General features: G+C 47.5%; 2 protein-coding genes across 7 annotated transcripts in view; both read right to left on the minus strand.

Moving 5' to 3' along the window:
- Window positions 1-14,989, minus strand: part of SH2D4A (SH2 domain containing 4A) — a 28,246-nt gene extending 13,257 nt beyond the window's left edge. The window contains exons 1-5 of one of the 2 annotated variants that reach the window (XM_077814853.1): window positions 14,938-14,989; window positions 7,117-7,316; window positions 5,703-6,091; window positions 2,520-2,673; window positions 718-883 (exon numbers count right to left, since the gene is read on the minus strand). In XM_077814853.1, coding sequence (XP_077670979.1) covers window positions 718-883; window positions 2,520-2,673; window positions 5,703-5,877 — 495 coding nt within the window. In that variant the 5' untranslated portion in view covers window positions 5,878-6,091; window positions 7,117-7,316; window positions 14,938-14,989. Of the gene's footprint in view, window positions 1-717; window positions 884-2,519; window positions 2,674-5,702; window positions 7,317-14,937 lie in introns of both variants that reach the window. The other variant, XM_077814852.1, reaches the window with a different exon arrangement.
- Window positions 14,990-16,911: 1,922 nt separating this feature from the next.
- Window positions 16,912-22,258, minus strand: part of GSR (glutathione-disulfide reductase) — a 33,273-nt gene continuing 27,926 nt past the window's right edge. For 3 of the 5 annotated variants that reach the window (XM_077814850.1, XM_077814846.1, XM_077814848.1), the window contains 3 exons: window positions 19,384-19,517; window positions 18,467-18,548; window positions 16,912-17,340 (listed from right to left, as the gene is read on the minus strand). In XM_077814850.1, coding sequence (XP_077670976.1) covers window positions 17,243-17,340; window positions 18,467-18,548; window positions 19,384-19,517 — 314 coding nt within the window. In that variant the 3' untranslated portion in view covers window positions 16,912-17,242. The remainder of the gene's footprint in view (window positions 17,341-18,466; window positions 18,549-19,383; window positions 19,518-22,258) is intronic. The other 2 variants (XM_077814851.1, XM_077814847.1) reach the window with 1 other exon arrangement.

The raw sequence follows: 22,258 nt of genomic DNA on the forward strand, positions 1-22,258 counted from the left end.
CGGCCCCCTCAGCCCGCTGCCGGCCCCGGGTCACGGCCACTGGTCCGGGGGGCTCTGCTGCTGGCCTGGGTTACCAGCCGCTGGCCCCCTGCCAGCCGGGGTTCCAGACGCTGGCCCCGCTCAGCCTGCTGCCAGCCCCGGGTCCCGGCCACTGGTCCGGGGGGCTCTGCTCCTGGCCTCAGCCCGGGGCTCTACAGCTGGCCCCAGTCTGGGGCAGTGAGGGGTGCAGACAGGGGCAAGAGGGGGCACAGCTCAGCATGGATTGTATGGATTCTTATTATTGACACACGAAAACTTTAAATTAGAGTGAATAAATGAAGACTCGGCACACCACTTCTGAAAGGTTGCCGACCCCTGGTCTAAACAGACAACAAAAGATAAGAAAGGAAGTATTATAATCCCCATTTTACAGATGGGAGACTGAGGCACAGAAAAACCAGTGACTTGCTCATTACTACACAGAGAGAGGGTGGCATGGCTCAGAACAGAGCCCAGATCCCCCAAGTCCCATGCTAGTACTTCAGCCACAAGACTATCCTACCTTCCCCTCAAGATTGCTCTACTGAGTTGCATGGTTTTTCCAAAACAGACAAAAGGAGCCTTTATCCAATCCATGTTTCAATTTATTGAACACTGGCCGCATTCAGCAGAGTCTTTGCAACCCCCACCTCGTGAAGTTATGCACTTCTGAGCAGCGTTAGAACAGAAAACAAGTACCTGAGCACGATCCCAGCTTCTCTCCTTTTTAGCAGCTGTTATCACATCTTCCTGCTCCCTCTGTCCAGTTTTTTCCTCCCTCCTTTTGGCATCTGCCCCGCCCAGGGCTGCTGGCTGAGAATGCAGGGACCATGGCACAGCCCGTTCAAGGAATGTTTGACTTCCTCTGTGAAGACAGCAAGCAGGAATTTTGGAATAGAATCAATCGCCTTCAGCCTTCCGCCTTCCAAACTACTGAATGGAAATTACATGGCAATGAAGCAATTCCAGGGCCCAGCAGCAGCTCACGGAGATGAGCCCTATATCTCAGCACCAGGAGCACAGACGGTTAAAGTAATCACTCACTGCAGTTAATTGTGCACCCACATGCAGGCAGATACCTGTTGGCATAAGAACTCACTCCCAAATATCAGCTGTGGTGATGACTGGGATGCTGCCCACCCCAGCTTTCACGGGACCATCCCATAGCGCTGTAAATAGATACCGTTTAAAGGCCGTATTTTCAGGAGCAGCAGCACAGGGTTGGGGTTACAGTCCCGGGTCGATGTGCATGTGGCAGCAGGGCTAAGAGGGGCTCCTGCATGCCGGAGGCAGGGGGCATCTGGAGACCCCACGTTATCGCTAGTCTGCATCCTCCGCCATCTGCAAATGGCCTGGGACAAACCAGGTGCCCATGGAACCTCCTCCCCCGACTGCCACGTCAGAGCAGGTAAAACCAACCAACCAGCTCCTTTCCCCAGCGCTCAATCCCCCCTTTATTTAAACTGATGGTCAGAGTCATCTGCAAATCATTTGTTAGTAGCCAAATTCACTCCCATGATTTACATACAACATTAGCAACCAAGCCTCCCCATCCCCCCTCCCCACCCCGGGGGTCAGCCCCGAACCAAGATCACTTGGCAGCCTCAGAAGCCTTCCCAGATGGCTCAGGCCCCATCTCCTCAGGGAGACACCCAGCTGCCCTGCCTGGGAGCGGACGGCCAAGGCCGGCACCTTCAAAGGGCTTCTCCTGGAGGTAGCCCAGCCACATGCCCACATGGAGGAAGGTACAGCCATGGGCAGCTGGTAGAGGAGCCAGCAGCCTGCCAAAGGGATTCTCAAGAAGCAGCTCATTGGGGCCTGTGAGCCAGCCAGTAAACTCACCAGCCAGGAATACAGCTCCCCGTGACACTTCAGTCCAAGGCGTGTTCCCCAGGGTTGGCTTTATTTTCAAACAAGAGCAAATGCACCCAGACCACTGTGCCACCCACCTAGGGCTTTCCCAGCTTCCACCAGCATGGATGGGAGGGATACACCCTTCCCAAACAGTGCTTCGCCCACACAGCACTCCCTGCCCCCTCACCGCTGCTCCCTCTGCCCCAGAGGCAAGAAATCACACATCTGGCTCCCTGTAGGCCATGTGCTTGTTCCCAGGCATGTGCCCTGCAACTCCAGTGCCCAGTTTTAGGGCCCAAGCCCAGATCTTCCTAGATATATTGGTACCTCACTCCCCTTGAAATCAGTGGGAATTAGGGCCGAATTACCTGTGAGGATCTAGGCCCAAGTGCCTAAAAGGCACATGTAGCCAAGACCCAATGCCTCCCTCTGGATGTAGTGTGGGTGGAGAGAGAATGTAGAAATCCCCACAGACTGCAGGGGATAAACACACAGAACTTTGCTCCATTCCAGCTCTCCTTTTTATCTTGCACTGATCATCATTTATTAAAAAGCACCTTCCGCCTTACCCACCGGAGGAGACACCACAGCAGTAACTGCAAACCTGTCCAACCGGCTCCTGGGGCCGGGGCTGAGTGCTGCCTTACCTGGCTTCCCCTGCTTCCTGTTGCCGCTGAGCCCTCTGTGCCTGGATTTCTTCGCAGATCACATCATAAGGCTTATCCGACGTATGCTCGCCCATGACCCAGACCCAGACTTCACTGTCGGCACCGAGCTTCCACTTCACCGACTTCCCATGCACTGCAAGACAAACACTCAGAGCACTGGCCACAAAAGCTCCCGTGGCACGCATGCCCCCTGTGACCGAATGCACCCCTGGATTCACACCCTACACACTCTGGTACTAGTCTTAGTTTTCCAATGACACCTCTCAAGGCATATTTTGTACAAATAGCTCCCTGATCAACAACAGGGTGAAATGTGTGTAGCAACACTACGTGGAGAGTTAGGAACGTATGCTGAAATCGGGACTGATGTATGTTTACCAGACCTGTCTGGGGAGGGGGTAAGCTAGTTTCTCAAAGACAAAGGACAAGCTGATGCCTCTAGCCAGGTGTTGTCAAAGTTAACTGGCAATCAGCTGTCAAGTGGCAATGAAGGGGGGGCAGGAACAGGTCGATTTGCATTTGAACAAACAACACGGAACCGCCTCCACCACAAGACCCATGTCTCCACCCTCACAGCGGGAAGGAATTTTATCTAGAGGTGACCCTCAGGAAAATGCATTTCAAAGGGTGACTGGACTATAAAAGAGAGGAACACCCCCCCCCCCACCCCAGGTATTCTCTCTCTCTCACTCCCTCTTTCACCTAAGAGGACAAAGGTACCAGCCTTTGGACTTTTGGAGGGGTTCTGATCTAGGAATTTAGTCAGCCCTGTGGCTGGGAAATGTGAGAAGGGTTTCACCTTGAACCAAGTCTAGCTGGTTTAGTTACTAGAAACTGTTTTATCTTTCAGAGTAGCAGCCGAGTTAGTCTGTATTCGCAAAAAGAACAGGAGGACTTGTGGCACCTTAGAGACTGACCAATTTATTTGAGCATAAGCTTTCGTGAGCTACATCTGATGAAGTGAGCTGTAGCTCACAAAAGCTTATGCTCAAATAAATTTGTTAGTCTCTAAAGTGCCACAAGTCCTCCTTTTCTTTTTGTTTTACCTTTATTTCCCGTAGGAACCTTTTCTGACTGTAAAATCTATTGCCTTGTAATTAAATAAACTTGTTTTATTCCTTAATCAAAACGAATCCAGTATTGTGTGTAAACTGAACTGTTTGGGTGACTCCAGTTAAAGTACCAAACTGTTGTACATTGACCCCTTTCAGGGGCAATGGACCCTAACATCTGGACTGGGGAGGGCTGGACAAAGGACAATGCACATTTTGGGGGAAAACTGGAGACTGGGAATGTGTTGGGGTCACCCTGCAGGTGGTAAGCAAGGCTGCTGGAAGCTGGACTGTGGCTGGTGTGTAGCAGGCAGGTTGCGGTTATACGCAGACACTCAGGGTGTGACCTGCATGCTGTCTGGCTCTCTGTACGGGGCCCAGGTTGGGAGCAATAGCGACAAAGCATTTGCAGCACCGAAGGTTTCAGAGCAGGTGGTGACAACCTCTCACTGGTCTGGATTGCACCCCAGAACGTGATGCCCCCAACCCTTGGTTACCTGAGGGGTTGGCATGGGATGGGGGGAGGGGCAGGGAGGTTGTTCAGGGGAGGAAGCTGCTAGCAATTTGATGTGATTTGCCAAACTATATTCAAAAAGCCACTCTCGGTTTGAGCAGCAGCAGCCTGGGCCAGGTTCGGATCCCCTCCCCCACCTGAGTAGGGCCTTACACCACAAGCGGATAGACTGTAGTCAAAGGGGCTATTTGTGGAGTAGGGTGTGATCCCAGACGCAGGGCACAGGAGCAGACCACAGAGGAGACAGTGTGGCCTAGTGGATAGAGCACTGGACTGGAACTCAGGGGACCTGGACTGTATTTCCAGCTCTGCCACTGGTCTGCTGGATGACCTTGGGGGAGTCACTTCATCGCCCTGTGCCTCAGTTTCCCCACCTGTGACATGGGAATAGCGACACTGATCTCCCTTGTGAAGCACTTTGAGATCTAAGGATAGAAAGTGCTAGATAAGAGCTGGGGTTGATGCTTATTATTATTCCCCTCTGGTCGTGGACTCCTCCCTTCCAAATTTTCTTCATCAAATTCTCCCCCATCCCATTCATGTCCCCTTCTCTGGGGGTCTCTGTAACCCTGCCCACATTTCCCCTACCTGCTAACCACAGGAGAGCACCTGACTGGGGAGTTTGGCCAGGGGAAACAGAGCTGCTTTCTCAGCAGCTAAGACCAGTCTCAGCTGCTCCCTGCCCCGTTACCCTGAGGCCTATGGGGAGCGGGAAGGGAGTGGCAGGGAGGGGTATTTCTAAAGGACAGCTGCTGCAAATGCAAATCTCAAGGCAACCTCGGCTATGGAGCCTCTTTAACACTGGTTTCAGAGTAACAGCCGTGTTAGTCTGTATTCGCAAAAAGAAAAGGAGTACTTGTGGCACCTTAGAGACTAACCAATTTATTTGAGCACGAAAGCTCATGCTCAAATAAATTGGTTAGTCTCTAAGGTGCCACAAGTACTCCTTTTCTTTAACACTGGGTGTCCTCCTCTCCAGAGGAGGACACCCAGTGTTAAAGAGGCTCCATAGCCGAGGTTGGAGACGTGCTGCTCCCTGTTACTGAGCTAGACAGTGCAGCCAGCACCCAGCCCAGGCTGGCTGGCTTAAAAAAAAAATCCTTCAGCCATCTGGCTTCCTGACGAAGAGGGTCAAAAGTAACGCAGTCCATTCGGCTACCCGCAGCCCGAAGCCCACTACTGCTTCAGCCCAGAGAGTGGTGCCCAAAGAGCATGGCAGCCCGTTCATTATTTCGGTTACAATAGCACAAGAGGCTCTGTTGTGCGGGGCCTTTACTCCATCGAAGCAGACCAGGGAAGCATTATGGGCCCCGTGTTACAGGCAGAGACATTAAGGGATTTGCCCAAGGTTACTGAGCAAAGGCCAGGACCTGGGCCCGGCTGGTCGGGGTCACAGGGCAGTGCTTGAACCCCTAGCCTTGGCCGTGTTCATTAGCCACCTCCTCTTTGACAGACTTTTTCCTGCAGTAACCCCTGGCACCCACCCCCCGAGCTGTAACTTGAGCTGTAACCACTTTTCACCCAACAGCAGGCTGCTCGTAACCCAGCCCAGCTGTGTTTACCAGGCAGCAAGCCCAGTGCTGGGGAGCCAGTTACCTTTCCTGTGGATCACTTTCTTTTCTGAGTTCTTGTCTGCGGCAGCTTCTCTCTCCTTCCACTGTCTGACCTGCTCCTGCCTCATCTTGAGGAAGAGGATCTGTTTTTGCTCCTCGTTGAGCTCTGCCAGCAGTTCAGGATCGATGTACATGTCTGCCAGGATCTGCTGCAGCATGGCCGCGGCTCTGGCACATCAGCGCTCCTGGCAACACTCTTCGAAGACAGGATTCGCCTTCCCAGGCCAGGTACAGCCGCACCAACGCCAAAAAAAAAAAAAAAAAAAAAAAAAAAATCTCTCCACACCCAGAGCAGGTAGCAGGAACTCAGACTCACCATGGCAATTATAATCCCATCTCTCCACCTATTTTAGCTCAGACTTCCTGCACAGACTAAAAAAGTAAATAAGCAGCTTGAAACTTCTGATTATGATTCACGGAAATGACAGGAGATCTGAACGTGCTGACAGAGCTTAAAGAAAAGCCGTGTCCTTGATCTTCCAGGGGTGAATTGCCAAGATCTATAGGGAGATAATTCCTTTTCTGCCCCAGTAAATTTCACTGATACTGTGTGGACAAGAGTTCCCTGTATCACAAAAATCAGAGGTGTGGCTTACTTTGAGCTAGGCAAACATGCCATTACCTGGTGAGAGAGCAATGACCCAATGAATCTACAACTCCCTCCCCCTCCACAAAGAAACTCCTTTGGGAACTGACTGGCCCACTCCAATTTGCCTAAGGCAGAATAGGAGGGACATGACTATTTGGGGAGCCCACCCTGCCCATAAAATCTCTCAAGTTACAACTTTTTTCAGCTAGATGGGCACCCGCAGCACAGCTAGTCCTTCTGCCCCAGCTCTCACAAGGGCTGAGCAGCTCCAGGGTGACCCCCCAAGGCAGACAAGGCTGGAGCCAGACAAGACAGAAGCGGGGAGTGATGTGGGGAGCACAGGGGAACAAGTTAACAAGGTCAGCGAGCACAAGCGAGAACCTCTTTCTCCAGAGAATTGTGAAGGCTACGTTTGATCTTTGAACGCTTTGAGGGCTCTCTCCTCCACACTCACGCTCCCTCTGCCCCAGGCCGCAGCCCCCTCCAGAACTCGCTTCCTACCCCCTGCCTCGGTGATTCAAATGAAAGGCAGCACCAGAGCCTTTCAGAGCGGCTGGCAGGCTGCTTTCAGCTTCTTGACCCACATGCACCAAGGCATTGTCTCATGAAAGGTTTCCTTGGGTTTGCAACCCAGGCAAGCACTCAGCACAAACCTACCCATCCCCTCTCGTGCCAGACGCCCACTGCACATGCTCTGCTTCAAGTACTGCTGGGAGTCAGTCCCCGCTTGGAAGTCAGATGCCTCTGCTGAACGGTCCCTTTCTTTGTATCACACCTGCCAGACGTGCGAAGGAAACATGTTCCTTACCTTTCACGGCCACCTCTAGAGCTACCTGGGAGAGGCTTGCTGGCCTCGTGAGCAGGTACTATATCCCAAGGCCACAGGATTCACGGAGGTTTTGCCTTTATTGCTGAGAGGAGGGACTTGGCCAATTAGGCATCAGACGACCTCTCAAGGGCTGGACAGCACCCTTTGTGTTCCAACCAGGCTCAAATCTCCTGGAAGCCCTGCAGGTGGAAGTAAAACAATATCTCAGCTTCAATGTTTTTATTTTCTAAATGAGGCACTGGACAGCCCTCATCTGGAGGGTTGAGTCCAATTATGCTCACCCATGGCTGAGCCAGGTGGATTCACGCCAGAACAGGTATGGAGAAAGTTGACAAGGCTGCGCAGGGGAACAGAGGGTCCAAGGAGAGGAAAACAGCTTGGCTTGTTCAGCCTAGCAAAACGCAGGCTGCAGGGCAGCTGGTACCAATGCAGCCGGGAGGGGTAAACCCCAGGCAGGGAGAAGAGCTATTGAACGTGAAAGAGGATGCTGGCACAAGGACCAATAGGGATAAACTGGCCATCAATCAACGTAGGCTGGGCAATGAGCAAAGGCTTCTGTCCACCAGAGGAGTAAGGGGCTGGCACAGCCTCCCCACAGGAGCAGTGGGGCAAACACCCCCACTAGCTTTCGGATGGAGCTTGATAAATTTATGAGGGGGATTTATGATAGGGCTGCGTGCGAGCGCAGGGGCCTGGACTCACTGACCCAGGAGTTCCATGCCACTCCCATGCCCTTGTGATGGGGTGCCTACCCCCCACCGGTGGTGAACTCCCCCCGATGGCACCTGGAGGGTCAGCCATGTCTAATTAATGATGAAACCCAGTGGGGGTGGCTGCGTGCACTGCAAGCAGAGGAAGTATATAGCAGAAGGGTGGCAGTGAGAAACCCTGCAGTCATGCTATGGATAGCAGGGAGTGAGGAGACCCTTAGGAAGGGGGAGTTGACTACAGGGTGAGGAGAAAGCCAAGGGAAAGTCTCAGTAGGAAAGAGTCCAGGGAAGTGGCAGCAAAGAGTCCACTGGTGGAGTGACCCATGACTGCCTGCCCTAGGGTTCCTGGACTGGATACCAGCATAGGAAGAGGAGCTGGGTTCTCCTACCAGACACTGGCAGGGTGCCGTGAAGCCCTTCAAAAGGGGAACTGGACTGCAGGGCCCAAAATGAAGGGCAGCAGCGCGGGCAGAGGGATCAGACATTCGTTTTCACTGGACTTTGTTACCTCAGAAGGACGGGGACTAACTGCGACCAGGCCAGAAGGCTAAGTCACAAGAACAAGCACCTTACGTGCCCTTCCTCTGCTGGGCCGTTCTGCCCCAAACTTGGTCAATCAGGCCTCCCCCTGGGCAGAGTGCTTCTGTGGGGTTGGTGTCCACTACCCCAGTGTCCCCATCCATCTGCGACCTCAGATCAGACACGGTGACCCGCTGAATTTAAGCTGATTAGTCAGTAGTGGAAACGAAACTAACCAGGAGTCCCTCAGTTACCGCAAGGGAACAGGGAAGAGGGTAGGTTGTGTCTTCACTGAAGCGCTACAGTGGTGCAGCAGCTGCGTATTAAGTGTAGCCAAGCCTGTGCACAAGACCAATAGTTAACAAGTACCCTAAGGGAACGCTGAAAAGAACTTTGAAGAGAAAGTGCAAGAGGGAGTGAAACCCTTAAGAAGCAAGTGGGTGAGGTCTGCGCACTCCACACCTCGGATTCCACCCAGTGGGTTTGGTTGGCTGGCCCCGGTGGATGAATCCCCCTTTCCAACCCTAGGCAGGGGAGCCCTACTGACCTAAATAATAACCTATGGAAGAAGATCCCTTCTTTTTGTAACCCTAACCCTAGTATGAACAAGCCTTCTACTGTAACCCCTAATCCCGCGACAGGAAACCATATTCTTTATAACCCTAAACCCAGGATGGGGAGCCCAACCCTAACTGCAGGCCAAGAAGCCCGGCTGATCCCAATTCTAGACCGAAGTTGGGGGAGCCCAACACTTTGCAACCCTATGCTGGGGATCCCTGCTGAACTAAACCCTAGACTGGGGTTGCCCTCTACTTTATAGCCCTAGCCCAAGGGTGGGGCACCCCAGCCTAGGGCTAGGGTTATAAAGCAGAAGGCAACCCCAGTCCTTCTGAGGTAACAAAGTCCAGGGATTGCAAATCTAACCCTAGACCAGGGATCCCTCCTGACCTAATCCTAACCCTAGGCCCAGGAGCCTAGTGACCCCTCGGACGCTGGCAGACGAGGTGCCAAGCTCATGCCAAGGCCCCCAAGCCTCACTGAGCTCTGACAAATGCATAGCTGAAAATCAGTCTGGCTCACCTGTCTGTTAGTATACTTAAAATAGGTACTACATTTATAGAGATGTGTTTAGCATTTGGATGTTATGAAATGCTCATGAGCTGCTGCATGCATGATCTCACTTATAATTGCTATATCTCATGTTATAAGGCAATGTTTAAGTGTTTGCTCTGTAACTGTAAAAAAGTGTTTGCTATGATGTAACGATGCTGGTTCTGGCGGGACCCAACTGAGAGTGCCAATTCAGGACAAATTGCTTCAAGCAGGGCAGTTCCAGCCCAAGGCTGGGGTTTTTCCACCTCTAAGGCAAACCAAACCAGCCAAACAGAGCAGACTTTGGTCTCACCCCACTGGCTCACCACAAGTCACACAAGCAATTCCCTTAGACACTCCAGTTTCCCAGTATCTCCACCAGTGCCACTCGTTATGGGGACAGATGGTTATGAAAACCAATACCCCAGTAAAAGAAAAAAGATTCTCTTGATCCCAAAGGACCAAGCCGCCAGACCCAGGTCAATATACAAATCAGATCTTACCCACAAATCATGCTGTTGCCAATCCTTTAGAATCTAAAATCTAAAGGTTTATTCATAAAAGGGAAAGATATAGACGAGAGCTAGCATTGGTTAAATGGAATCAATGACATACAGTGATGGCCAAGTTCTTGGTTCAGGCTTGTAGCGGTGATAGAATAAACTGCAGGTTCAAATCAAGTTTTTAGCTGGGATGGATCATCATTCCTTGGTTCAAAGCTTCAGTGTAGCAAAGTTCCTCCAGAGGTAAGAAGCAGGATTGAAGACAAGATGGAGGAGTTGCAGCAGCTTTTTATATTCTCTTGCCATGTGGTCGGTCTTTCTTTGTCCCAAAGACAAGCTGCCCATCACATGGCCTGGAAAAACCTCAGAGTTCTGTCCAAAGGCATGTCCCTGCATACCTTGCTGAGTCCCAAGGCGTGTCTGCCTTCTCTCAATGGGTCAATTGTATAGCTGATGGTCCTTAATAGGCCATCAAGCAGGCTAGGCAGAGCTGACACCAACTTGTCTGGGGTGTTCCCCAGAAGCATAGCACAAGTTTGAAATACAGACAGTATAGAGCCAATATTCATAACCTCAACTACAAAAATCATACGCACATATAGACAGCATAATCATAACCAGCAAACCATAACCTTGTCTTAGACACCTCATTTGACCCCCTTTATACAAGATTTGGTGCCACTACAGGACCTTGGTTGCAACAATGATCTATACGGTCCCAGATTAGGTCAATAACGTCAGATATGAGATTGGGGAAAAAAACAAACCCCAAGTCAGGAAAGCAGCATTACCAAATGTGAAATACTAGTTTACCACAAGAAGTGTAATCTCCTGTCCAGCAAAAGAAGGCCTGTAGACACCAGACAAAGGAACATCAGTGGACAAAAGACTTTGATTGTTTTCCCCACACCCATGAACAGGGGACATGCACAAACGTTTGTCCCATCACAGCTTGAACTCTGGGGAAAGGGAATAAAGATCCCTGTCAAGAAGAAATTGTCATCACTCTGGTGCTTCTGTTTCTAACTCTATCCCTGGGCTGGGAAGCCCTACCCTTTACAAGCCTTACCCTAGGTTGGGGAGCTATCCTAACCCTAGACTGCGGAGCCCTACTTGTCAGGCACTGCCTCCCAGTAGTCAGGCCTAGTGGTTGGAGTGGAGGTTGAAGCCAGACATAGGGTCAGACTGGGCCAAGGTGGCACTGCAATCGAGATTCGGGGACAGGCCAGAGTCAGAACTGAGATCAGAGTCTGTAGATAAAGTCCAAGTGCAAGCCAGGGGTTGAAGCCAGGTGGTCCAAAGTCTGTACTGTAGCTAAAGCCCAGGTACAGGCTACAGAGTAAAGCCAGATGATCAGAGTCAGAGGGTCATGGAGAGCAGAAAAGGCTGGAGCAGGTCAGAAACAGGGCTGGAGCGCGGTCAGGGTAGGGCAAGAACACGACTAGAACAGGGCTCGGGCTAGGCTGATGCAGGGACAGGCTGGGAGTGTCAAGAGTCCAATACACTGCGTGGCTGCAGGAGGGTTCCTGGCCAGGTAGTGCTGTTCACAGACAGATCTGCAGTTTTGGTGGAGCTGGGGAAATACCTGGGTCTGGGGGTCACCTGACCCAGGCTTTACTCTGGGATCGGTTGCTACCGCATGCCTGAGGGCAAGTTACTGCTGGATCTGTGGGCAGGGTAAGTGAGTGCATCTGGGTTGTTGCTGCATGCCTGAGAGATGGCTCACTGAAGCACAGTGGATGAGCAGGTGTAGCCCCACCCATTACTAAAGGCCCCTCGGCTGAAGGGGAGAAGCCACTGGAGCTAGGCGTCAACTAATCATGGGGGACAACAAATGAAAAAACAGTGATGGGCGTGAAGGTTACAGGGATAAAGTCGGGATACAAAGTATCTAGGGAGCCCTACCCTTTGCAACCCTAACTCTAGGCCAGGGAACCCTACTGATCCCAACCTTAGCCATAGGCTGCGGAGCCCAACCCTTCGTAACCATAACTCTAGACCGGGGATCCCTACTGAACGAAACCATAACTCCAGACCTGTAGGCCCTCTACTTTGTAACCTTAACTCTATGCCAGAGAGCCCTACCCTTTGCAAATGTAACCATAGACCAGTGATCTCTACTGACCCAACCCTAACTTTTGGCCAGGGATCCCTACTGAATGCAACCTTAATCTGAGGTCAGGGGGCCCTACCCTTTGTACCCGCAGCCCTATGACAGAGAGCCCTACCTTTTGTAATCCTAGCCGTAGTCTGGGGCGCCCTACTGAACCCAACACTAATCCTAGGCTGGGGAGCCATACGCTTTCTAACTCTACCCCTAGGCGGGGGAACTCTACTGAAACCATCCCTAGCCCTAGTATGAGGCATCCTACTGACCCTAACAGTAACCCTAGGCTGCAGACTCTTTCCATTTGTAACCTTAACTCAGGTAGCCCTAGTGACCCCACCCCTAACCATACATAGGGGAGCTATGCTTACCCCAACCCTAGGCCAAGAAGCCATATCCTCTGTAATCCTAATGCAAAGCCAGTCAGCTCTACTGTAACCTAACCCTAGGCTGGCAAACCCTACTGCCCCCAACCCTAACCAAAGAAAGGGAGCCTCTCCTTTATAATCCTAACCCTAGCACAGGAACACCTTCTGACTCAATCCCTAATCCTACAACACGAAAACCATATTCTTTGTAACCCTAAACCTAGGATGGGGAGCCCTACTGACTTGACTATCTAAGCCTAGGGCTAGTGAATATTATCCTTTGTAACAGTAACCCTAAACTGGGAATCCCTATTGACCACAACCCTACCCCTAGGATGGGGAGCCCTACTGATACCAACTCTAGCCTTAGGATGGGAAGCCCTACCCTGTTACTGTAACTCTAGCCAGGGAACCCTACCCTTTGCAACCCTAACCCTTGGCTGGGAAGCTCTACGCTCTTTGTGACTGTAACCCTAGCATGGGGAGCCCTACTGACCCCAATCCTAATCCTAGAGCAGGGAAACCTACAGGGAAACCCCATCCCTAACTCTAGGCTGAGGAGCTATACCCTTTGTAATCCAAACTCTTGCAAAGGGATTAATATATAACAGTTTGCTACCATAAATGGAATTATCCACACAGTTCAGTTTAAAGACAAAACTGGACTGATTTTAATAGAAGAATTCAACAAATTTATTTAAACTACAAAGTAGGTCTGTTGATTAATCAGTTAACTCGTGCAATTAACTCAAAAAATTAATCGCGATTAATAGCACTGGTAAACAATAGAATACCAACTGAAATTTATTAAATATTTTGGATGTTTTTCTACATTTTAAAATATATTGATTTCTATTACAACACAAATAACTCACTCTATATTACTCTATACTCGCTCACTTTATATTATTTTTATTACAAATATTTGCACTGTAAAAATGATAAACAAAAGAAACATTTTTCATTTCACCTTATACAAGTATTGTAGTGCACTCTCTTTATAATGAAAGGGTAACCTTACAAATGTAGATTTTTTTTTGTTACACAAGTGCACTCAAAAACTAAATGTAAAACTTTAAAGCCTCCAAGTCCACTCAAGTATCATAGGGGTAGCTGTTTTAGTCTGGATCTGTGAAAGCGGCACAGTCCTGTGGCACCTTATAGACTAACAGTCCACTCAGTCCTACTTCTTGTTCAGCCAAACGCTAAGAGAAATAAGTTTGTTTACATTTATGGGAGATACTGCTGCCTATTTCTTATTTACAATGTCACCTGAAAGTGAGAATAGGCATTCGCATGGCATTTTTGTCACCAGCATTGCAAGGTATTTATGTGCTAGATGCGCTAAAGACTCGTATGTCCTTTCATGCTTCGGCCACCATTCCAGAGGACATGCTTCCATGCTGATGATGGTCGTTAAAAAAATAATGCGTTCATTAAATTTGTGACCGGGCGTTAATTGTATGTCTTCTGTTTTATCCACATTCTGCCATACATTTTATGTTATAGCAGTCTCGGATGATGACCCAGCACTCGTTGCTTTTTAAGAACATTTTCACAACAGACTTGACAAAACACAAAGAAGGTACCAATGTGAGATTTCTATAAATAGCTAGAGCGTTTGACCCAAGATTTAAGAATCTGAAGTGCCGTCCCAAATCTGAGAGGGATGAGGTGTGGAGCATGCTTTCAGAAGTCTTAAAAGAGCAACACTGAGATGCAAAAACTATAGAACCTGAACCACCAAAAAAGAAAATCTACTTTCTGCTGGTGGCATCTGATTCAGACGATGAAAATTGTGTCGGTCCACTCTGCTTTGGATCGTTATTGAGCAGAACCCATCATCAGCATGGACGCATGTCCTCTGGAATGGTGGTTGAAGCATTAAGGGACAGATGAATCTTTAGTGCATCTGGCATCTAAATATCTTGCGACACCCGCGGCCTGTTCTCACTTTCAGGTGACATTGTAAACAAGAAGCAGGCAGCATTATCTCCTGCAAATTGTAACCAAACTTGTTTGTCTGAGCAATTGGCTAACAAGAAGTAGGACTGAGTGGACTTGTAGGCTCTAAAGTTTTACATTGTTTTATTTTTGAATGCAGGATTTTTTTTGTACATAATTCTACATTTGTAAGTTCAACTTCCATGATAAAGAGATTGCATTGTATTAGATGAATTGAAAACTATTTTGTTTTTTTACAGTGCAAATATTTGTAATAAAAATATGAAGTGAGCACTGTAAACTTTGTATTCTGTGTTGTAATTGAAATCAATATATTTGAAAATGTAGAAAACATCAACAAATATTTAAATAAATGGTATTCTATTAACAGCACGATTAATTTTTTTAATCGCTTGACAGCCCTACTACAAAGAGATTGATTTGAAGTGAGTACAAATGTATGGCATTAAAATCAGAAATGGTTACAAGAGAAATATAAAACACTTCCTAGGACTAAAACTTAACAAGATAGACTTGGTTCAAGATAAAATTCTTACCACATGGTCCCAGCAACAAAGGTGACCAGATTTCAGGTCAGGATCTCTCCCAAAGTCAAATGGGCTGGTTTCTTTTGTCTTCTCACATGAAGGAGCAAGAGACGAATAGGATGAGAGAACTTGGTGTCCCACACCTCACTTTTTTTAGTTCAGTCCTCTTTTGAAATCCATTTTCCAGAGGGTTACTCAAGGCCGTCCCTAGCTATTCTGGGGCCCTACGCAGCCCCCCCGCAGGGGGGACGGGGCTGGCTTGAGGGGTAGGTGGGAACCACCGGCAGCACAGTTAGGGCCAGGTCGCTGGTGAGTGCAGGCCGGTGAGTGCTTCCTGTCACCGGTGAGTGCAGGCCCGGCCCTGCTTCAGTCCTCAGGGGAGTGGGGGCAGGGATGGAGCGGGAAAGGGGCTGGAGCAGCACGCAACTGCGCAGGGCAGCCGCGTACTTTGTGTATGGGTAGGGACAGCCCTGGGGTTACCCCTAGATAAAGTTCATTTCCACTGTGAGTCTGGAGTCAAGGAGTCTGGTGGTGAAAGAACTGCTGGTGGCTGTTTGCTAAAATGCAGATATGTTTGCTCCTGCCCCACTCCCCTTCCTTGCCAAAGAATAGCAACTTGATAGGTGATGGCCCATCAGCTTTGATGACACCTGGCCAGAGCTGTCAGCTTGTCCATTGTCTTTGAGAAACAAGTTTACCCGCTCCCAGACTTATCTGGTAAACACACTTCAGTCATGACTTCAGCTTATGTTTAAACTTTACATATAATGTTGCTACACAAATTTCTCTGTGATATTACTGACCAGTGAGTTATTAATTTTCAAATGATACCTCACAAGGCATATTTTGTACAATGGTGCATAGGCTGTGAATACAGGGGTGCATTCCGTCAGACTCATCCCCATGGTCATCCCCCCCGAGGGGTTGGAAGACAGGACTCCAAATCGCATCCCATAAACCTCATGTCTCAATCGCATGGAAGTAATACTTCATACAAGAGGCAATAGCCAGTACTCCCCTTCGATCTCAGGAATCACAAACTGCAACTAGACAGTCCTTGTAGGGATTTCAACTTACAAGTTCAGTTACTGGCTCAGATAAAATGTTCTTTGTGGAATTTCCCCACAAGGCTTTCCGCACAGATTCAATATTACCATTTCCACCACTGGCAAGCTTAAAATAATAAACTTCTTACCAACTGGCCACCTACTTAAAAAAAACCATAGGAATTTATGCCTTAATTTAGAACCCAACCCTAATTATGGAGCCTCCATAATTCTACATTAGAAGAATATAGAGAGGACTGAACCAAGATCAGATGTCCACAAGGAGAAAGATACTATTATCCCCACTTTACAGCTAGGAAGCTGAGGAACAGAGAGAGAGAGAAAGTGACTTGCCCAGGGTTACATGGAGACTGTGACAGAGCCAGAGAATTGAACCTAGAGTTCTTGAGTCCCAGTCAAAGGCCTTGGCCACAAGGCTAGATTTTGCTCATTGAGGGTATGTATTCACTGAAATTAAAACCTCCCACTGGCCCATGCCAGCTAACTGGGGCTCAGGCTAAGGGATTATGGTATTGATATTCAGGCTTGTGCTGCAGCTCAAGCTCTGGGACCCTCCCACCTTGCAGAATCCTAGCGCCCAGGCTCCAGCCTGAGCATCGACACCAGTTAAACAGCCCTTTAGCCCATGCCTTGAAAGCTGGAGTCAGTGGCAGAGGCCAGCCACCGGTTTTTAATTGCAGTATAGACATATCCTGAAATTCCTCCTGCAGATCATAACACAGGAGTAGCTTTTCTGTGGGAACAGAGCCACGCTAGATAAGAGAGGAGGAAGATGATTCTACATATCCACATGAAAAAACCCAATGGTTTAAGTAATAAAAACTAGAGACACCTCTTTTGCACCAGCTAGCTTAGCCAGTCAGAACAGGGGCTTAGCTAAGCTAATGAGGCCGGAGAGAATAAAGCAAGAACCAAATATTTTAATCCATTTTATTTATTTTTCACTCTAAACTGATGAAGCTTGAAGAAACCAAGCTGTTTGGATGAGATGAATAGATGCCGCCACTGGTTTTTTGGACATCTCTATGATTTTTTCTACCTATATTCATAGATTACAAAAACAGAAGAATCTGATTATTATCTGGAGTGTCATAGAAAAGGAAGAGTTTGCACCAAGAAGAAAAGTCACGATTCCATTAGTTTTTTGGCTGCCATATTACAGGTCTGTTTGCAAGCACCAGAAATTCACAACCTTTCAACGGAGCGTGACCAGCTCTTCTGATGAAGTCGGGTGAATGGCAACCGTCTCATCGAAGCTGGCCTTTGTTGCTCCCATTTTGACTGCTACAGCGAAACCTTGCAGCATTTCGTCGCATCCTAGTCCCTGCATGTGTAGTCCCACCACCTTCAAACAATAAGAAATTTAATTTACTAAAGATGAGCATGTAATGACAGTCATCAGTGCACCAGTCAGAGAATCTTCATCACCCTGATCACTCATTGGCATAGAGGAAAGCTACTGCTGACCCAGTCAACAGCCTTTCAAATAACAAATCTACAGATGATTAGACGTTCAAAAACTGTGTTAGTGAAGAGTTAAGGTTGCCCAGTGCTGTTTCCAGCCTGTGGAAAGCAGCTTGCTTCAGAATGTTGAAAGTGGCTAAATGTAAACCTCTGAAAACCAGGAAATACAAAAAGTTAAGGTCCCTGTCACCCCCACAACACAACCTTAACTCTGTGCCCCTACTGCTGGCAAAACCACTGGGAACAGGTCAGTATGGATATGGCAAAGGTTAAACCACCAGGGAAGTAGAGGGTTCTCCGTCTCTTGAAATGGAGAATCAAGATTGGATACCTGTCTCAAAGATGCTTTAGTCAAACACATATTAGGCCCAATACAGGTATAACTGGATGAAATTCTGTGGCCTGTGTTATACATGAGGTCAGACAAGATGGGCATAATGGACCCCTCCAGCCTTAAATTCTATAAGTAGATACGATGAAGGATTAAGACTGTGCCATTGTTTGGGGCAGCATCACTTGCCCCATAACCTCAGCCATGCTGAACACAATGCCATCAGCCGCCTCAGGAACAACTCTGACATCATAATCAAAAAGGCTGACAAAAGAGGTGCTGTCATCATCATCAGTAAGTTTGAATATGAAGGCAGCTCTCTAACTCCACATTCTACAGGCCATTATCCTCTGATCCCACTGAGGATTACCAAAAGAAACTACACCATCTGCTCAAGAAACTCAACTAAAACCTCTCCAGTGCATCATCAAAGATCTACAACCTATCCTGAGATCCCTCACTCTCAGATCTTGGGAGACAGGCCAGTCCTTGCTTACAGACAGCCCCCCAACCTGAAGCAAATACTCACCAGCAACCACACGCCACACAATAAAAACACTAACCCAGGAACCTATCCTTGCAACAAAGCCCGTTGCCAACTGTGTCCACATATCTATTCAGGGGACACCATCATAGGACCTAATCACATCAGCCACACTATCAGAGGCTCATTCACCTGCACATCCACCAATGTGATATATGCCATCATGTGCCAGCAATGCCCCTCTGCCACGTACATTGGCCAAACCGGACAGTCTCTACGTAAAAGAATAAATGGACACAAATCAGACGTCAAGAATTATAACATTCAAAAACCAGTTGGAGAACACTTCAATCTCTCTGGTCACTTGATTACAGACCTAGAAGTCGCAATATTACAACAAAAAAACTTCAGAAACAGACTCCAACGAGAGACTGCTGAATTGGAATTAATGTGCTAACTGGACACCATTAAATTAGGCTTGAATAAAGACTGGGAGCGGATGTGTCATTACACAAAGTAAAACTATTTCCCCATGTTTTTTCCCCCCTGCTGTTCCTCACACGTTCTTGTCAACTGCTGGAAATGGCCGATCTTGATCATCACTACAAAAAAATTTTTTTCCCCCTCCTCGCCTGCCAGTAATAGCTCACCTTAAATGATCCCTCTCGTTATAGTGTGTATGGTAACACCCATTGTTTCATATTCTCTGTGTATATAAAAGCATCCTACTGTATTATCCACTGCATACATCCGATGAAGTAGGCTGTAGTCCACGAAAGCTTATGCTCAAATAAATTTGTTAGTCTCTAAAGGTGCCACAAGTACTCCTGTTCTTTTTAGAAATATTACAGAAAATTTTCCACTTTTCAGTTTGACTTTGCAATTTGAATAATGTTTTTAACATGTTTGTATGTAATATTTAATGTAAAGTATTCTTTTTAGAAAGGCAATTTATGTCTATGAACAAAAACACTAATGGAAGAGCTGGAATTAAATATGCAAAGTCAGTTGTTTTACCTTTAGCTAAATAAACTTGGATAACAGCAGAATACAAGCTGCTGCATTATTCTGAACATTTTAGCTATGAGTTCTTATTTTGTTTTGCTCACCTTCTCTTCTTTGCCAGCACAAACCAGTTTCATGACACACTTAGTTTTCCTTTGAGTTACAGCATGATACATGGGGGTAAAAGAGGTGGTGTAGACCTTCACATTCTCTCTTCCATATGTAGAAATGGCTTCCTCTGAAATACACGAGAGACATTTGACTCCACAAAACAAAACTGTTACATGGGCTGCAGGGACTAATGGCTAGTCTACACTACCATAGCACAGCAGCCAATGGTAGCTGTGGAGTCGGCACTGGGGCAGCAGGGACGCGCTGGCTGCTTCTGGGAGTGGCACGGAGCCAGCCTTAGCCCCCCTGCATCTAAAATCTCCCAGTTTGGCTTCAGTAGCCTCCAGGAGATCGAACCCGATTCTGGGAGACTCTCGACAAAATCAGGAGGGTCGGCAACGCTACCACCTTCAAAATGGTGGTCATAACCCTTTGCTATAAATGGGACTGAGCACCAGATGGCTTCAGTTGGTGGCCATTTTGAGAAGGAAGTCTCTCTCTGTTCTCAGTGGGACTGAGTGTGTCTGCCTGCTCATAGCCTAGATTCCAGGCCCACCCCCTCTCCTGAAGGCAGCTGTGGCATCAGTCCTACTGAGAACAATGGAAGATGATGGCCATCTTGAAAAGGGTTAGTTCTTCATGACAGTTAAGCTTTCAATTATGAAAAACAGCAAAAACAGACCTTTAATCCTAAATATATTCAAAAACTACCCACTGCATCAGATCTACTCAGATAAACCACGATTGAGGGAGAAACAGGGAGGTGCCAGAGGCAGGAGTAGGCGGGCCAGACGCAGAGGAATGTGAGAGTGGTGAAAGGTTGTGTGTGTGAAAGGGAAATCTAGGGAGTCTGGGGGAACTGCAACCTACAATCCATCTCCTTTGCACAACTCTGGCAAAACAAAGGAGCTGTAAATCCAGTTTATCTAGCCTGTAAATCTGGCAGATTTGTGCTGTTCTTGAGTAGGATAAAGGGTACCGGTGAACCTAGCCATTTAAGTTAAAAAAATTTAAAAGTGATTTAAAGATTGATACTTCATCCTTTCATACCATTAGAAATATCCCAGAGTAACATTCTTGTGAACTGTTCTTATATGAAATTTTTCAGTTAAGACTCCAAACAAGGAAATTCCCAGACAAAAATCTACAATGAGATCGAGTTATGGTTGAGAGTACATCTGGGTAATTTAGGGTAAACTACTTTACCAGAGATATTGTAATTCACCCTAAGCACCCCTGTATTCACACCCTACACTCTATTGCAAAATGTTGCTGTACAACATATACCTTGTAAGGTATCTGAAAATAGCACACTGGTCATTAATATCATTGTAAAATGCATGTGTTAACTTTATATGTGAAGCTATGAATTCCTCTGTATAATGTTACTAGAGCAGGTTTAAGAAGACAGCCTTGCTTAGGCAAAGGTGATACACAGATTTGCCCTAGACAAAGGAATGTGGTTTACCTCAGTTTACATATTAGCTGTAAACAAAGCTATCAAGCAAACCAGCAGGGGTTGTCTTGAGCCTGAACTCAAGTGACAGAGAATTATCATAGCTCCTTGTACGCCAGTGAAACACAGGAGACTAGTCCCCAGGAGGCCTTCCTAACTTTGAAAACAAAGACAATTCTTTGGGAATACAAGGAAGAGAGAGAGACTCCAATTGGATCTTTCATCTAACACCACATGGGAAACCAGCATCTTGTACTTCTGTGGAAGGTCCTCCTGACTGAGAGACAGTCAGCCATGCTGGACCAAGCGTAATGGGTGAGTGAAACCATCTTAAACAGAGACTGTGCCTTGCTAGATAAGTTTTAGACTTTTAGATGCATATTTTCATTTTCATTTGCTTGCAACTCTCTCTACCTTTATTTCTTTTACTTGGCATCACATAACTTACGTCCTGTTAATGAACTTATTTTAATCTAAACCAACCCAGTGCTGTGTCTGAAGTAATTGTTAACTCTGGTTAATGTGGCAAGCTGCTGGGTACTCTCTCTTTAAAGGAGCAAAGAAACCTTATTATTTATCGGAGTGGTTCAGGAGAAGGCTGAACACTTCAAGGCAGATGGTTCTGGGGAAATTTGGGACTGGAAGTGTACTGAGGTCACCTTGCCAGGTATAACTACAGCTGGTGGAAACCAAGGTGAGGCTGTTGTGTTGTGGCAAGCTGCTGGGGTCAGAAGCACTGAACGCAGGCTGCACTGCACAGAGACACTCAGGGTACCCCATGTGTGTCTGCTGACTTCTGTTGTGGCCTGGACACAAACAGAGCATTTAAGGCATCACCCATGGTTCAGTGCAGGGGGTGACAACTCCTTACTGGTCTGGACTGCAATCCAAAATGTGACCATAACTATCGCAAAACCAAGCAGTCTGAACCCAGGAAGTCACAGTTAAAGTTACAAACAAACAAACCCAAACATGTTAAGGTAAGAAATGTAGTTAAGGACACCCAAACAACCATAACCCTGCTCTGTCAGACTCATCCAGCATCCCATGTGATTAAAACTCACTGAAATCTTGTGCACAGGCTACATCTGAAGATTAATAGTCTTGTCCCCCATACCTTAGAAGTTTTTCTTTCAGCAGAAACCTTAACTCTGCCCTGTAGTGACATCATGCAAAAGCCATTCAGCTATGATTAAGGCACTTTAGCGTTTGTGGACCTAGATGAAATTAAACTGATTCTGAAATAATATTAGATTTGTAATAACCCCGATGGGTTATTGTTATTACCGGGCAGACTTAAGGTTGTTTGGGTGCCCTAACTATATTTTAATACCTAAGGTTAAACGTAAAAAGAAATTCAAAACAGGCTTATCAATGAATTTCCTGGTTTGGGGATAAGTACACTGTAGTTT

This window comes from Eretmochelys imbricata, chromosome 4, assembly GCF_965152235.1.
Source record: "Eretmochelys imbricata isolate rEreImb1 chromosome 4, rEreImb1.hap1, whole genome shotgun sequence".
NCBI classification, from domain to species: domain Eukaryota; kingdom Metazoa; phylum Chordata; order Testudines; family Cheloniidae; genus Eretmochelys; species Eretmochelys imbricata.